General features: G+C 35.7%; 1 protein-coding gene across 2 annotated transcripts; it reads left to right on the forward strand.

Moving 5' to 3' along the window:
* The first annotated feature begins 426 nt into the window (after window positions 1-426).
* Window positions 427-13,872, forward strand: LOC137707499 (isoamylase 3, chloroplastic-like). Of its 2 annotated transcripts, none has more exons than XM_068446380.1 (24): window positions 427-822; window positions 1,183-1,237; window positions 1,337-1,405; window positions 1,626-1,783; window positions 2,712-2,805; window positions 3,019-3,255; window positions 3,577-3,681; window positions 4,454-4,558; window positions 4,997-5,131; window positions 5,197-5,352; window positions 5,841-5,898; window positions 6,298-6,361; window positions 7,102-7,201; window positions 7,444-7,544; window positions 9,331-9,382; window positions 9,929-9,991; window positions 10,754-10,843; window positions 10,937-11,009; window positions 11,633-11,712; window positions 12,075-12,179; window positions 12,301-12,399; window positions 12,501-12,562; window positions 13,057-13,165; window positions 13,372-13,872. In XM_068446380.1, the coding sequence occupies exons 1-24, from the start codon at window positions 704-706 to the stop codon at window positions 13,480-13,482; spliced, it is 2,400 nt and encodes a 799-aa protein (XP_068302481.1). In that variant the 5' UTR covers window positions 427-703; the 3' UTR covers window positions 13,483-13,872. The 2 variants fall into 2 exon arrangements, with proteins under 2 accessions (XP_068302481.1, XP_068302489.1); XM_068446388.1 differs by having other exon boundaries at window positions 428-822; window positions 5,266-5,352.
* Window positions 13,873-18,038: the final 4,166 nt, after the last annotated feature.

Below are 18,038 nucleotides of genomic sequence, written 5' to 3' on the forward strand. Positions count from 1 at the left end.
ACTAGACCATATTATTAAGTAGCAAAATTGAGGATGTTAAAACCGCCCTTGGGTGAGGTTTTGAAAAAAAAAATTGTAAAATTTGATTTTTGTGAATTTACTTTACTACCCATAATTTCGTTTTATGGTAGAGGATAAAATTATCCTTTTACACTCTTTTAGTTGATAAAAATATTTTTATTAATATAGTTTAGAATATTGACTGAAAATGTATAAAAAAAAAAAAAAACCAAAAAGTATCACAAAACTTGTGGTGTCACAAATAAGTCTCCAATAAAAATGAAAACATCACAAATAAGTCGGTCCAAAAATCAAAAGAAACAAAAATCATGTTAAAAGAACCGTTATCGAACACCTGTCGCCTGTTAACATCAAACTTGACCCAACTCTCTCGTATCCTTTCACGTGGCAGACATGAAAATGCATCCGGCTTCCATGCCGCTCTTGGTACTTGATCCTCTCCCTCTCTTTCCTCACAGCCTCTCTCTCTTCACTCTCACTCTTCTTCCACTTTCCGACTTCCCTTCCACGTGATGTAGCTTCAGCTGGCTCAATCCAAACGTCACTAAAATGGTGCCCTCCTTTTGGTCCTAGCTTTCTCAGATTCATCATCTTTCTCGGAAAATTCGATCCCCTTTTGGCTCTTAATATACTCTCTTAGAACTTTTATCGTACACTTTGCAATCCAACGAAAAGATCAAGGATGCTTCGAACCCCACATTTGTACGATTCAAATGTCGCCAAGTTCCCTCTCTTTGCATCTCCCCTTTCATCTCACCCTGGCGCTTCTTGCACACTAGCTTCTCCTGTTCTTGAAATGGGGTAATTCTTTTGTATTTCTCTGTTTTCTTGATTTTTTTTATATGACAGATTGAATTTTCAGTATTGTGGTTTGAATTTTCATTTTTTGCGCACTTGGGTCCATTTTATTGATTAAACTTTGGTGGGTTTTGTTTTAAATTCATAAAAATGAATACTTTTCAACTTTCAAGTTTAAAGAGTATCGTACAAAATTGTACCAAAAATGCATTTGTAGCAGTGCATCTTCCAGCATTTTAGTAGTATGATACATGGTGAAAAGTGCTGTCTTCTTTGTTGGAATGACTAATTTCATGTTATGGTACTATTTTGATTTGTGATGAAATCGAGTTATTGTTGATTTCGGCATTGATGGTTTATTAGATTGAAGTGGAATAAACAAGCATCGGGTAGCAATCAGCAAGGAATTGTCAGAAAGGCATGTTTATCTTTCTATGGTGCAGGGAAATCAGCCTTTGTATTTGGTTTGGTTTTGCATTGTTGGTAATTATATGGATGGACTTTTGGCATAGGTTAGACCCGGGATGGTGCCAAGCATAGCACAGCTAATGCTTATGGTCAGCGTGCTCAAGAACGCGTGCTTGAGGTACTTCTTTTCACGTAGGATCATATCTTTTACCTTCTACATCCGTTGGCTGAAACTTCCAAATTATGCAATATTCATAAACACAATACTAAAACAGTAGTGATTCATCTATGCTTGAGAGCCATAAACTGATTGATGACTTTTTTCCCTAATCGACTTCTTACCAATGGCGGAATGGGAATATTCGACATTTTCATGTGTTCACTGTTTGTGATTATAGGAAGAAGCCCCCCAACTGTCAGAATCCAGCTTATCATGGAAAATTTTCCCAGGTCAAGCTTTTCCGCTGGGTGTATCAGAAGTTGACAGTGGGATAAATTTTGCTATCTTTTCACAGCATGCAACTGCTGTCACACTTTGCTTATCACTTCCAGAAAGGTAACATCGTATTTTCATTTTGTTCATTGCCTAATATCCTATTGTGTAAACTCATGTATATATGAACATCTGTATTTATGGGTAAAAATCTTGCCATATACCAGGCCTGTTTTGTTACAGATTGACAATCTAAAAATGTAAGTTTGGAAATCAATCTGGGGGTTGTTCTCGCTGGTTGTAGAGACAGGTTTCTTTAGTTTCCTTTGAGAATACATATCTTTGGTTCATTCTTCTCTCTCTCTCAGTTGCTGAAACTTGTGGTCTGGACTGGGGCCTTTGTGTATCTCCACATTGTGTGTTTTGCATAAAAGAGCAGCAGAGAGCATTCATCATTCTTTTTCCCATTGTCCATTGACTCCATTCACCATGCGATTTTGGTTTAGGTTTATGCATAATTTTGAAGTGGTCGGGGTTTGGTCTAGATATTTTCATTCCTGGGTGGAAGTGTACTTGAGTGTTGGGGCTAGCACAAGGGTAATTATTGTTTTGTGCTGTTCGGGCTCAGCAGCAATGTGGGTGTTTTGTTTGAAAGAAATGATAGGCTATTTGATAAGGTGGTGGAAGCTTCCCTTTGTTTGAAACTGATTAGATCATTTTTTTGTGTGTAGGAAACTGAAAAAAGTAGATTTTAAACATCTTCTGAATGTAACTTTGATTAGAGGGACTTTGATCTGAATGGAAGTTAATTTTTTTTTTTTAAGGACAGACTGTAGTGTTGATGTAGATGGATCATGGAAGTTGTCTGCAGCCTTTTTGGAGATATTTATTCTTTCTCTTTTAGTAAAAGTTATGTTTCCTATAAAAATGTCTGTCTTTCTAAAGAGTTTCTTTGATTTATGCCTGTTGGTTTAAAATTCAATTTATTAATTGCTGTTACTAGATGGACATCTTCTGTAGACCAACTTTTGATAAATATAATTTTTGTCAGGGAAAGGCTTGGAGGGCTGGATGGTGGAATGATGGAGCTGCCTTTGGATCCTAATGTTAACAAGACTGGTGACATTTGGCACATGTGCATCAAGGTAATATTTGATATAGGTTACTCACAGCACTACCTGTCTTTGAGCTGTCCTTGATTTAATGATGGCATTAGTTCTTTGCTTGAACACTCACTACTCTCTTTCTCTGTCTTCCTCTGTCTCTATCTCTGTCTCTGTCACTCTCCTATGAGAATATATCTCTTTGTGTAGTTTTCATGAACTACGACTCATGATAATGAAATCATTTCTTCCCAGGATTTGCCCCGGAGCAATGTTCTTTATGGTTATCGTATGGATGGGCCACGAGGTTGGCATCAGGGACATCGATTTGATAGCAGCATTGTGCTTGTAGATCCTTATGCAAAGCTAGTTGAAGGCCGTCGGATGTTTGGAGACACCACGAAAAAGTTATCTAAATTTCTCGGAACTTATGATTTTGATAGCTTGCCTTTTGACTGGGGAGAAAACTACAAGCTCCCAAATATACCTGAGGTAAATAAGTTATGCAGAGAACATGATAAATTGTTGTCTTGATACATTTGTTCAATCAGATGGAAGTTTGATAGTTCCTCTCTCTTTCTCCCCTCAACATCACATCTTATGGTTTATGAGAAAATCATAACTGAATACATTTTTATTAATATCTGTATTATTTATATGCTCATAGTTGATATGATTTAATTTTCAAATTTTGAATTATTTTCTTTTTTTACGCAATTAATCATTTGATGCTCCATCTTGTTTCTGAGTTAAATGTAGACTTAAATACATCGCATCACATCGTAACCTGTATGTATTCTGCCGTTTTTTCAGAAGGATCTTGTTATATATGAGATGAATGTTCGTGCATATACAGCTGATGAATCCAGTGGTTTGGATCCAGATATTCGTGGTAGCTACCTTGGTATGATCGAGAAGGTATTAATTGGTTATAACAAGACGAATGACAATCTATCCATATAATAGCATCTCTTTATACAAAGTACAATATCTGAATGCACCCTATATCCTTCTTTACCTTGATTCAATAACATTTTGCTTTGTTTTTTGAAATTTCGATTATTTCCTTTTATTTCCAAGCCATGCTTCCATAGATAACGTTGACCAGAAAACTATAACTAAGTTATGGTAAGGAGATACCTATGGAGACATGTATAATGATATCTTAAATCCTGGATTTTTTTTTTCTTTTCTGTTTTCTTTTGAAAAGACGGTATCTCAGGTTTTTATCTGCTGCCTCACTTTTAAATAAAATAACTTTGATTTTTTGTTTGAGCTCTATATTTGTTTGAAGTGATGCCCAATTGGCCATAAGTATGTCTAATAAAAGTTAAATTTTTTGCCAAGTTGTTCTTGCCGGGCACGATTTCCAGGAGACAAGACTAGTGAACCTTTATGCCCTCAGAAGAAATTGTCCAAGGGGCCCTCAGTTCTAATTTTCTTAAAGAATTGATTTGCAATGTGAATACATCTAGTGCTTTCTTACATGCAATAAAGTGTGGCAAGTTAAAGACAGATCATGAATAATGACAACATATACTGCCTTACGTGCTTAGACTTATCCTTTTATCATTCATTAAGTAGAATGATAGCTCTTTAATTGTTTTCTGGAAGATGCTATGGATGGTTCATATTTCAATTTCAACTGTTGATGGACTTCTCTGATATTTCCTCTCCATTTTATCTTTAGATTCCACACCTTCAAGAGCTTGGTATCAATGCAGTGGAATTGCTGCCTGTCTTCGAATTTGATGAGTTTGAGTTTCAGAGGCGACGAAATCCTAGAGATCACATGGTATTTAAATCTACTTCTCTTCATTTGTTTACTGAAGTTTATAATATATACATTGTTGTAGCTTTCCTTTTAACTTCTCTTCATAGTTGGAGATGAAAATCTGGATGTTATCATTGTCACAAATAGATGCTAGTGACTGATAAGTAGGTTATTCTGGGTGGTTCTGAACTTATAGGTTGATATCCAAGATGTTTCAACAAGATGATATTTTGATTATTTTTTGTGATTTACATGATGAACTCCAATCAGCCGACCGCACTTAGTGGGATAAGGTTTGGTTGTTGTTTGTACATAAGGAAGTCCAATAAATTGAACATTGAATAATTGTCCTGTATTTTTCTTTTTCTGAATTTTAAAGCCTGTAAGCATTAACTGTCAGCCTGGCAAGCGATCTAATTTGTTTACCAATGTGTGTATATGGCTTCTTGTGCTTTGAAGATAAATACCTGGGGCTACTCGACAATAAATTTCTTTGCTCCTATGAGCCGCTATGCAAGTGCTGGTGGAGGACCCATTAAAGCTTCTCAGGAATTTAAACAAATGGTTAAAGCCTTGCATGGTGCTGGGATAGAGGTAAATTATGTCTTTTCTGCAATTTTCCTGTTATTGCAGTAGTGAAACTTTATCCTTTTGGACAGGTCATTTTGGATGTTGTCTACAATCTTAGTAATGAAGCTGACAATGCAAAACTTTATCCTTTTGGACAGGTCATTTTGGATGTTGTCTACAATCATACTAATGAAGCTGATGATGCAAACCCCTATACAACTTCATTTCGTGGCATAGATAATAAGGTGTCACACTTCTGTTACACTATTTAAGTTACATTATTTCATGAACTGACCATATGTTTTAATCCCCAAACCATATGTTTTAAATTTTAATCCCCAAACAGTTGGAATTATGGCTGAGATCAACTATATTTTACTGCCATCAAATAGAGAAAAAATTTCCTTGCACCTCCTAGGTCTAAAAGACTGGAATTTAGTCAACTATATAAGAGTGAACTGATTCTTTTTAGCCTTTATAAATATCGTGCATCTAATCTAAGCTAGAATTTTGCTAATAAGGATAGGCTACAACTGTTTAGGGTTCTGAATTTTGGAATTCAGAGTTAACCTACATTTTCGAATTCGGAGTTAACCTACATGGTTCTCTTGTCGAATAAATTCTGGCTGTGGCAGGATGTACAACTTTAAAAAACTGGACATCTATTTTAAAATAAGTTATTGTATTCATTATATCAGATATTCTTTATAAATGATGCATCCTACGCCTACAGGTTTACTACATGCTGGACGTGAACAACAATGGCGAATTACTGAACTACTCTGGCTGTGGTAATTCAAGTGTCTTTTCTAACTGTCTCCTTACCTGTAAATTGTCTCTTGCTGCTGTAGAGATTTATATTAAATGAACTTTCTACTCTCTTTTATTAATTATCTGTCTCATCAGCAATTGATGGATATTCTGACGGTGCCTTTTTATCAAGTCAAAATGTATGGAATGTTTTATAGTATGGATGTGATATCTTATATATATATGGAATGGATATGTCAATGAAGGGCAAGTATCTGTATTTCACTAAACCGAAGCAAACTTTGAAAGTGACGAAATTTATGGACTGTACTGCTGGATTTTGGATGCAAAACAGGATTTGACTTTGTGCTTGAATAAAGGTTAAAACTATTATTGTTAACATGTGAAGTTCTAAGATTTTGTATTCGGTTGGTTTTCAGGGAACACGTTAAACTGTAACCATCCTGTTGTCATGGAGCTCATTCTTGACAGCTTAAGACATTGGTAAGGTCAGAATTCATAGAGTACTAATTTATCTTCTTTTGTTTTTTAAGAACAAAGGATTGCAACGTATATGTTCTTTAACCTATTGTGTAGCCACCTTCAATCTGCTGTCATTTCTATTCATCTGGTTAAAAATGTCCTAATTGTATTTGTGATGTCTTTTATCATGTAACACTTATAAACTTAATCAAATGTCATATATGACATAAAAGTCTATGGCTTTAGTCCCTTCCTACTCCCTAATACCTTTCCTTAGTAGTTTCATGGAATTATACCTTCTCCCATGATTCAGGAAAAGAATTAATATTTAGCCGAAAATGACCCATAATTTAATTTAATATTGTTGAACTTAAGTCAGCCAATCCAAAACCAATTGGCAATAAGCCCAAGAGTTTGTATATTGTGGTGCAAGACTTAGAATTCCCGATTTGGGATTTTATATTCTCATTAAGCCCCGGCCTGCGTGGCTAGACTCAACCAAACGTGTAGATGTATTAAATTGGGTGATGTTGGGTATGTGTGACCAAATTGGGCCGGACAATATAACTCGCCCGTTCTGGTGTCATGTTAGTATTAGAGCATGCAGCCCTAACTTAGAATTTCCAATATAAGAGTTTGAAATTGTCTACATAATTGACTAATATAATATCCATTGTTTCATAAATGGTCTTTATTCATTGATATACTGAATAGGTAGCTCATATCAAGCTTCATACTTTATCGTTTTTAAACATTTTCAGGGTTGTTGAATATCATGTAGATGGGTTTAGATTTGACCTTGCCAGTGTTCTTTGTCGGGGAACAGATGGAACTCCTCTTGACGCACCACCAGTTATTAGGGTAAGTTATCTGCAAATACACCCATATGGAAGTTCTCTTCATATATCTAGTTTTAAATCAATATCTTTGTTATTACGAATTCCTAAAAATATGCGTTGTTACTTTTATAGTTACAAGTTTGTGGCCATTGCTATGGGCATAATTATATGTGCTTTTCTATGTAGATTTGCCTTCTAGTTATTGAGTGAAGTTCTAGAAACTTAGTTGTATGAGGATTGACTTACCCTTGTTTGTTGGAGCAGGCTATTGCAAAAGATGCTATCCTATCAAGATGTAAAATCATTTCCGAACCTTGGGATTGTGGAGGCCTTTATCTTGTTGGAAGATTTCCAAATTGGGACAGGTAATTCATGTTACAAATGTACACCTCATCATAGTTATGTTGGAGATGCTGTTAACCTGAGATTTCTACAAATAAAAGTACTTTATTCTCAAAGAAAAAAGAGGAGACTGTGTTACACCCTCTAATTTTATTTCTACTTCTTTGTGAATAAAGCTGACTTGCTGGGAAAATGTAACAATTCATTGTCTCCATCAATAGCTAAGTCTTTTGCTTTTGGATTATGTTTTTTTTCCTTGTCGTGCTTCACATTGTATTGAAGGACGGCTTCTTGGTCTGTATTGTTAGGAGTTGTGCATGAGGTGTTTCTATTGTTTGGTTAAGGATGCAAATTTGATGTTGGTGGAAATATCAGAAATATGCATAAAAGTTAAACTTAAAAACATGATAATTTTGAATTGAAGTTTAGGAAATAACCAATTACTGATGCATCAATTAAACATGTGGTTTTACTGGCTGGTTGATAGGAAATTACAGATTCATTGTAATGCTGGCAGAGGAGTTTGTGTCTGAAACCTGTACTTTTAGTAACAGACATAAAAGAGCTTAAGACTCTTAGAAAAACTGGATACGCGTACTACCAGATTGGTTGTTTAACTTGCTTATTTGTTTCTTTTATCGACCAACTCCTAGACTATCACAAAGTTTCCTCCCTGGATAAACAAGCCCTCGTACATAGACTTGCACCAAAAGGTTTAATCTTGGACTTTGAAGGGGTTGTTCTTTGTTAGCCAAGTTGTATCTACTATCTACTGTATCCAAGAGATGTCGAACATTATCATAAACCCGAGTATGTCAGGGATCGGCTGTATGCATTTTAGATTATTATTAACTTGTGTGGTATTGCAGCCACATGAAAGAAACAATGAAAAGCAAACAGATGATTTTAAATGTGGCTTTCTAGTTGGAACCTTGACAAGGAAGAGAAGAAGAAAAAAAATTATTTTTGGCAAGGGGGCACTTGGCTTCTCCTTTACCTTTTTTGTTTTTTTAGTATTTCAATATTGGTAGAGGCGTATTGTTCTCTCCCTCACAATATAAGAACTCTGAGGTTGGCTTCTTCTTGGGAAGTCCTAATTTGTTTCTTTCACATGGTGGGCACTCTTTTTCTCTTTTAGCCCTCACGGTTTTTCAGAGGTTATGCTCTCACTAGAGTGAGTCCCAACTTGGTTACATTTTCAGTGCACTCCCTTTTGGTGTTTGATGTTTTCTTTAACACTTTTCCGCCAATACATGTTACACACACTTTTTTTGTAGCTAAAGCAAGCATCCACTAGGAGTCTAGGACGAAGGACTTTGCAACCATCCGATACATCTCATTATGAAGGGATTAATTTGTTGGAGCTCTCATTTATCCTATTCCTAGTTACAATGACATAATCAATACAAGAGATTAATTTTAACATTCCAGACCTATGGACCAATATCAGTGCTTTGCAGACAAAGTTTCTTTGCGGGGATATACTAAAAATGGATGATTGAAAATTATAGCTTTATCGATGAGAGTCACAAAGTAAGTTAATTTGTGAGATTCTGATGTTACCTCTGCTCTTTTGAAGCGCACTCGGCCTTATACCTTTTCCTTTGAAGAAGTTATAGCTTATTTTTTCCCATCATCAATGTTATAAATCCTGGTAAATGGCAAGCCTGTTCCATGAAGTATCTAGTAGTATAAGGCACCTGATATTATCAACTTTAGTTATGCACCAATTTGTTTGTAAAGATCTTTCTATGCCTGTGAAAGTTTGGATGGCTCTCCTCTGTTACTTATGAGATCCCTTTAATGCAGGTGGGCTGAATGGAATGGGAAATATCGTGATGACCTAAGGAGATTTATAAAGGTATTCCCATGAAATGACACTTGCCTTAGATAGTCTATAACTTATCCGCGTTGTTAACTTTAGTGCAAAGTACAAGAACTGATATAAGATATTGAAGTATGTGTATGGATTATAAATGAAAGGGATTTCCTCTCAATTGAATCCAAAAGAGGCTGAATTTGATAAGGAGTGGTTTGCATAAGATTGAACGGGTTCATCTATTTATATCGGTGGATGCTTTCTGAAGCTTTTCCATAAACTGATGCAATGGAATAAATTTTTAGTATACAATGCTGTTAGTCATTATTTCTTTTGACTTCCATGATCCTTTCTCTTTAGCATTGCATTTACGTTTCTCTCCCTCTTTTTCTTGGCATTATTTTAACTTTTTATCGTTGTCATTATTTGTAGCATCTTAGCGCCACTTTCTTGTATTTTATTGTGGTGTTTAGGGAAGCTAAAGCAACATTTGGATTGTAAATTACATAGAGCCACACACACATACGCAAAACATGTACATATTTATATATATTTTTAGATTTTTTTCATTGAATTTCCTTTATACAGGGCGACTCTGGTATGAAGGGAAGTTTTGCAACTCGTGTTTCTGGGTCTGCTGACCTTTACAAAGTAAGTATTTTCATCAATACTATTGCATTAACTACTGTTTGCCGTTTACTATCATTTCCTTTTCTTCGTAACCATCAATTTGGTATTCTTGATGTTTGCCATGCAAACTTGTTAAGCTGTCTATTCTGTGTTTTGAATTTCAACGGGGATGATTTGCCCCCAGCTTAAAATTCAATGAAATTGAACATGGAGATGGGTTCATTATTGGGATCGAAAACTTATCCCCAAGATTTATTGTCTCGGGTGATGTTGGGACACCGAGATACCCCATTACAATCAAAAGAACGGAAGGCCTTATATTTCATATCAAGGCAGCCACACATCTTTCTGTTCTGGAAATGATCTTTTTCTCCACAAACTATCTTGATTGCAACTGGTCTCATTACCCTGCTTACTGAAACTTTTTATTGCAATGCAACCAAAGTACCCTCATGCTCATGCTTAAAATGATTGAATGTGTTTTTTTTTTCCTTTCTCGTTTCTACAATACCCCATAACTCATTTTTAAGTTTATGGTTTTTATTCTATCATCTGGAATAATAGAAAGATGTAGAGTATCTGATTTCACAACCTTAAACTACAATTATTATTTCTTTTGTTTTAGGATAAGGGTTTGTTGTTGTTGTTGTTGTATGGTCAACTTAGCAACATCTTAATCTGGATTTGTATTATTTTACTCGCTCTTGTTCAAAATCTGTGAATTTGTTTGGATTTAATGCAAGTTCTCGTTACATTTTCTCATTATTTTCACTTATTCCACAGGTGAATAAGCGCAAACCCTATCACAGTGTTAATTTTATTATTGCCCATGATGGGTTCACTCTATATGATCTTGTTTCATACAATTTCAAGGTACTTCAACATTTAATACATCATTTTATTTATTTATTTTTGTTCATTTAAGGCTACATCATCCACTATGTCCATTCATTGTTGATTTTGTAGCACAACGATGCTAATGGAGAAGGAGGAAATGATGGAAGTAATGATAATTTGAGCTGGAATTGTGGTCATGAAGGTAGGCCTAACTTCAGCGCTTGCTCCTTGATATATTTTGTTATTATTCCAGCTTTAGTGTATTGGCAGGACAGAACATTTGTAGTCAAGGCCACAGGGTATCAAAATGGATCCATCATTTTCAATTTCAAGCTAGCATTGTATTAGTCAGTGTATCGGGAAGGCCTGGGAGGGGGTGGTTATTAGTACCAATACTACACCTGAAAAATAAAAGTTCATGTCCTATCTCTTTTGTCTTTGGACTATCAAGGCATTAGATTTGGTATTATTTGTCATCTTCACTAACTTCCTAAATGCCTAGGTAGTTTAAGTTTTCGTCTTTGTAATTACAATGATAGTATTAAGTAGTGAACTTTCCATTTCCATGTTATGTAAAACCACAAAGTAAATAAGTATGGTGTAGGTGCAATTTCGAGTATTGCACATATATTCTGTAAGAGGAGATGAACATACTCGTGCAAATGGGACATGGCAGTCCTCTAGTGCAATTGTTGTGTATAAATGGGTACTGCTTAATTGAAAAATTATATTATAATTTGTCCCTGCGGCTTTAGTTTGTGTATACCTTCCTTTGTGTTTCTATTTGCATGCGTTGAAATTTCAATTTTTCCATTTATTTGACAGGAGAAACTGATGATTCTACTATTAAAGCTATACGTTCCCGCCAAATGAAAAATTTTCATTTGGCATTAATGATATCCCAGGTAAATTTATTCAAAATCTAACTTCACGTGTCATTTATGCACGCGCTATCTTGTCCATTTGAACTATTTTAAACTTGTTAAGTTCAGATACATGGTCTCAAAATTCAGATTTTACTTTATATTTTCCAAATCTGGAAGCATTGAAAATTATTATGCCCCTTGTAATGGGGTCCTACCAGGAGCCATTTTTCTGCCTGTTGATTGGCAGTAAATAGACTTAAACCTCTGGTATGATCATGTACTCTTGCTAGACAATTCGTTTTCGGGTCTAGCAGCATTTATATCTTTAAAATACTTAATTTGCAATATTGTCACTTGAGCACATTTAGTGCTGATGTAAGCTTCTGAATGCACTTGACCAGGGAACCCCAATGATGCTGATGGGAGATGAATATGGGCATACTCGACATGGAAATAACAACAGTTATGGACATGATACTGCTCTTAACCATTTCCAGTGGGGACAGGTAAATTGCTTTTTTTTTTTTTTTTTTTTTTTTTTCCTTTGGAAACTAGTAAATTGTTTTGTTTGGCTTTTGTTCAACTTTAATCTATGACTGGCATGAAATAATCTTTTTGGCATGGCAGTTGGAGGCACGGAACAACAATCACTTCAGGTTTTTCAAGGAGGCAATAAAGTTTAGACGAGCACATCATGTATTTGGTCGTGAAACTTTTCTTGAGAAGGTACTCTCCTTTTCTTTTTGTTTTATTTCTTATGCATTCATGCTTTAATTTTAACTGAACGATTACTTCCTTGAAGACTCATTGAACAATTATTTGTGTAGCATGATGTGACATGGCATGAAGACAACTGGGACAACTATGAGAGCAAATTCCTTGCATTTACGTAAGGACTTATGCCTATCTTCTTTGTAAAGTACAGATAGTTGGTACCGTAAGTTTGATTTTTCTTTCAAGATATTGCATGAGGGGAGTGGCATGGTATTTTCATTGTGCGATTCGGCCTTGGAATCACGATCTTGCTTATTGAGTTAGAAAACAAAGTGGATGAGTAATTTTCTTAAGTGATCGTGTCTTGCTTCAAGGTGTCCTTACGTTTGATGGCTGTTGGTCCTTAATGCAGTTTTGTAATTTTGAGCATGTGCTGTTAAGTTGGATACTTACCACCTAGAAAAGCATCTGATTTTTCCCTTATTTTTTCCTTTCTGCTAACAGCACGATCTTGGACTTGTTTCTATGGCTTGCTGTATAGCATTTTCCGTTTTCTGTTTTTTCTTGTTCAATTTTTATTTCTCTTTATAGAAACTTTAACCTTCAGGGTCAAAGTTCAAGACTGTTAAATGCATCAGAAACATATATACTGAAACTTTTGTTTTGCAGGTTTCATGACAGTAGTGAAGGCGACATCTATTTGGCATTCAATGCTCATGACTGTTTTATTACAGTTCCAATACCGGCACCACCAGTAAAGAGGAGATGGTTTCGTGTGGTTGGTTTTATTCCCATTTCTGCATAATCCTTTGTTTTCTCGACGGTGTTCATAAAAAAAACCTGCATTTTTACTATATATAGACCTTAGAAAATCTTAGTCATAGATTGCCACTTCCGTTAGTTTTGCTTTTGATTATCATCCCTCATGTACCATTATCATCCAATTTCTAAACTCAACTGAATAGAAGTCCTGTTGGATTGCAGGTTGACACGAATCTGGAGTCTCCCAATGACATTGTGCCTGATGGCGTCCCGGGCATTGAAGGCACTTATAACATGGCCCCCTTCTCCTCAATTCTTCTTCAAGCAAAGTGATGAGATAACATCAGAAGCTGCCTGCAGGTGAGTTTTCCAAATAAGCTGGATTATCTGGAAGCTGGGTGAAGCATTCGGGTTCTTGCGATTTAGAACAATATTTTCTATTTTCATATTTAAAGTCCTTGAACCCTATAGATGCATGTTCATGTGACGGGGGCCAATAAAGTAAGTAGAGTAGTTCAGATCACCAATAAGTGGAACAACCAGCCTCAACCATGTATATGCTGGGAGCTATGAGGGCATGTAATTACTAGAAATAAACGAGGTTTATAGTGAACTTACATACGGAGAAATGAAACACTTGTAACTTAATCGATATCCAAAACTTTTCGGATTGAATTCGTGTATGTTATCAAAGCAATTGAATTGAAAGATCGATTTATTGTTCGACCTTTTTGTTAAGTTGTACGGTCATCCAATGATGCAATTCAGGTTCTATTGTTACTGTTATTTCATCTTATGAACGACAATGCCTGAGGTAAAAGGAGAAAATCAAGCTGCTGCGTACAGAAGCTGTCCCATTGAATCCGGGTTTCCACCCTCGTGGGAAGACGTCTGACGCGGCAGCTCAACAAAGATAGTCTCTTGAGGAGATATGCAAGCATAACTTTGCACTATTGACATGTTCTTTGGTGAAGTTGAAATGGTAAATGTAGACGTAACGGTCACTGTACGCATTTCGTGAACATGTTGCATGTGTCTTGCCACATGATTGGAATAAAAGCATGGTCAGTAGCAGACATTTAGACAATCCATCTTTATCAAGAACAGTGAAGAGATTGTTGGTATAAACATTTATGAAATATAAAAGTGGACATGTTTTGGGAATTTCCAACTCTCTGCAGTCTACATCCACTTTTACAATTATACAAGCGACCAACGAATTTCCAACTGTGTTTAGTATTACCAACTGTTTGCGAGACAAACTTTTATGAAACAGACTTATCGTCATTGTGGCTTTTTGAATCAATCGCTAATACAAAGTTATTTTGGACCTTTTAACGGTTTGGGATGCTATAGTGGCAGTCAGTACGTTCTACCCAAGTCCTTAATGTTTGCAACCTACATCTAGATGGAGTCGTCCCTCTCTAACCGTAAATTTATGTCTGAATAACATATACAGTAACTAATTAAAGTTTTTATTTTATGTACATGTCAGATTGTGATTTGTTTGTAAGGAATAATGACTCCTTTTGAAGTACTATTGGAATCAAATTTCTGCACCATCGTGAATGAAGAAATTGTTTGTGAATGCTCACCTACAGACAAGAACAAACGATTGTAGTTAACCTAAGGTACCAGTGTCGTATCAGTCACAAGGTCTCCTATGACCAAGTTAGTATAAAGTATTCAAACTTAAACAGTGGCTAGAGAGCAAAGTATGTGATGAAAATGTTATTGACGAGTCCTAAGTTGGGTATTTATACTAGTTGGGAGAGAGTGCTTTTAGGATATAAAATCCGCATTCAACCAAGAGAATTCTAGAGGATATCTAGCATAAGATCTTACTTCCTTTTAAGAATGTGATTACTTGTGGCGCACGTTAATCCCTAAATTGTAGGAATCTCCAAGAATATAGAAAACTAATCTAATCCCTGAATGAATTAGGTTTATGTGTCTTGCTACCAATGTATTAAAAGGCGAAGGTGTAGGCGAGGCATCCCATGGATAGGCCCACCTTGCCTCATGGTATCTAAAATTTTAATATACATACATACATACATATATATATATATATATATAAAATACTTTGTAAACAAATATAATTATAACTAAATCAAAGATTATATCATCTTCTTTATTCCTAAGTCTAGTTGTACTTAGAAACTATGTCAAAATGTCTTAAAATGTTATGTATTATTTATTTTATTGTAAGTAATTATAGAGATCTTCAAGAGAAATAAGGGTGAGTGACCACAATTATAGGGAATTTCAAGGAAAATAAAGGATGAATGTCGCAATTATAGGGGAATTTAAAAGGAAATAGTGGAGCAATTATTATAGGGAATTTAAAGGAAAATAAAGGCTGAGTGGAGTAGTTATAGGGAATTGGAAGAGAAATAAAACTTTGCAAATCAAAAATGCTAGGTGGCGGAATCTGAATGGACAACAATTTAAAAAAAAAATAGAAAAGAGTTAAAGTTAGACTTTATCACTTAGGATTTGGAGAGAGAAACCCTCATTTTCTTTTTCTTTGAAACTAGAAGTCTCCTACATTTTAGAAACAAACATGGATTTTGAAGGGAAAAAACGCCCTAGGCGCACCCCAACGCCGCCCTATGCCCACCCCCACAAAACAGAGGCTAAAACCCAGCTGCCTAGCCTCTACTGCCGCCTAGGCGCACCCTAAGGCGAGTTTTTTAAAACATTGCTTGCTACAAATCTACCAGCCTCGCCAACCATTCCAGAGCCAATAGGGTGTGGTGGCACTGTTGGTCCTTAGGCAGCTTAGTCTGATTGGAGTCGTTGCATCCATGATTGGACTTCTGAGGTACTGGTATTCCAATTTACCTTACTCAGCACAATAAAGTTCAAGGTCCACAAATGCCACTAACTATGCTTTTGAAAGGGCATTCCACTTGAGGATGGATAGTTACCCAAAGACCATGACTTTCGAAGTAAATCAAAATATCTTACTGTTCAGAATTCTTTTACACGCGTCAATCCATTTCTGTTACCGATATGAAGTAGTGGAGACGTTTGGATTCAAGTGTGCGATCCTGTAGGTTATACCATTAAGATAGTAATCATGATGGGCCATCATATCATCTGTGCACAAAGCCTGAAATGTTACTATTGGAACTAAATTCGCGCACCGGCGAGGTGATGGAGATGCATAAATCCGAATAAACTGTGAAAGATCAAACAATTGTGAGCAAGCCTAAGACCTTGTGTGCTGGCCAAAGGCTTTCCGACGATCAAGTTAGTAAGCAAGTATAAGACTCAAGCAGTGGGCAAGAAAATTAGAATGCGATGATTGCGTTACCAGAGACGAGCCCTAGAATGGTGTATTTATACCAGTTGAGAGGGAGACCTTTTTAGGATAGAATCATGTATTAAGTCAGGAGAATCCCACATGATATCTAGGGGTATTTATTGCATCCTCTTAGGAGTGTGATTACTTGTGGCGCACACCAATTCCTAAATTGAAGGAACTCCAAGAATATATGAAACTTGGTTGATTCCATGTTCTATCAGGTTCTTGTATCTTGGGGAACAAGTATGGTCAATCTCATCGAAGTTGCTCAAACTTTGCCCACTGCTTCAAAACATGATGATGGTGGCAATAGACACCCACGTGAATAGAAAATTGGTACTTGACAAAAGCAAGCATCCATTTGAAACTTGGAAACAACAGCCAACTAGGTCCACAAACCACAGCCACAGCCAATCTACCATCACACTTCATTGCAGCCCACCTTTGCCCTAACCACTAGTCGTCAGCCACCAGGCTCACATCTGGCCACCGTAATTTTTGAGGTAAAACTCTAATATTTCAAATTTAAATCCCTAATTGACAATCTAAAAAATTGGATTGATTATTGATTAGTTGAATTGTTGAATTGTTGTTTGATTAGCTAGCTGAATTTTTGTTTAATATATATGATTATTGATTGTTGGTTGTTTAATTTGAGAGAGATGTATTTACTTTTACTGATAATGAGTTTGTTATGCGACATGAAGCATCGAGGCAACAATTGTAACTTGTTTGTATTGATAAATTATGAATGACATTAATATTGTCTACCATCTAAAAAGAATTTAGTTGTCTCTATTTTTTGTAACCTCGCGCTCTTTTAAATCCCCTCTCTCCGCCGACAAGCCCTGACTTCGCCATTGGTTGAGGGATCGATAAGGAAGAAAGTAGAGTTGAGGAATACAATTATTTGATACAAGATGCTAGATATAAGTATCTTAATTATCGTTCAGTTGGCCTTAGTGATTTTTATATTAGCCAAGTGTCATGCATAATGATTTTTCATTCTCTCATATTCTCTGTTATGAAGAATCTAAAATGATATCGACTGCCACTAGCATATTACAGTCTAATAACATATTTGTACTTATAAGTGAAAGATCTTAAGTTTGAATCACATAACTTGAGGTTCATAACCTAATTATTATGACTAACTCATTGTTGTATTGGATAAAAATGGAGTAAGCTCCAAAGACAATTTTGCAATGCCAATGAGGGTAGTATGTTTTTAAAGGAAAAAAAGATTTAAAATGCGAATAAAGTAGGGTTAATGATTTCAATTCAATCGATTCTTTAAGAGTCATATGATGATTAAGTTTTTCAACATATCGTAAGTTTGCCAAGTAATCTGACCTCAACCCTAGATGTCGGACTTAGAACTTGGGCCCCGACCTCTAATTTTGACCTTAAATTCAAAGTTCTAACATTTAATTTCATACGACAATTTAGCACGAACTTGTAATTAAGTAAAGTAATTGATTGTATGAAGAGGTTGGACTTAAACTTAGACCTACAGAGCAAATTCTATCCATCGTGGATTGAGTGATTAACCCTAATTTATTCACATTTTAAAATC

This window comes from Pyrus communis, chromosome 1, assembly GCF_963583255.1.
Source record: "Pyrus communis chromosome 1, drPyrComm1.1, whole genome shotgun sequence".
NCBI lineage: Eukaryota > Viridiplantae > Streptophyta > Magnoliopsida > Rosales > Rosaceae > Pyrus > Pyrus communis.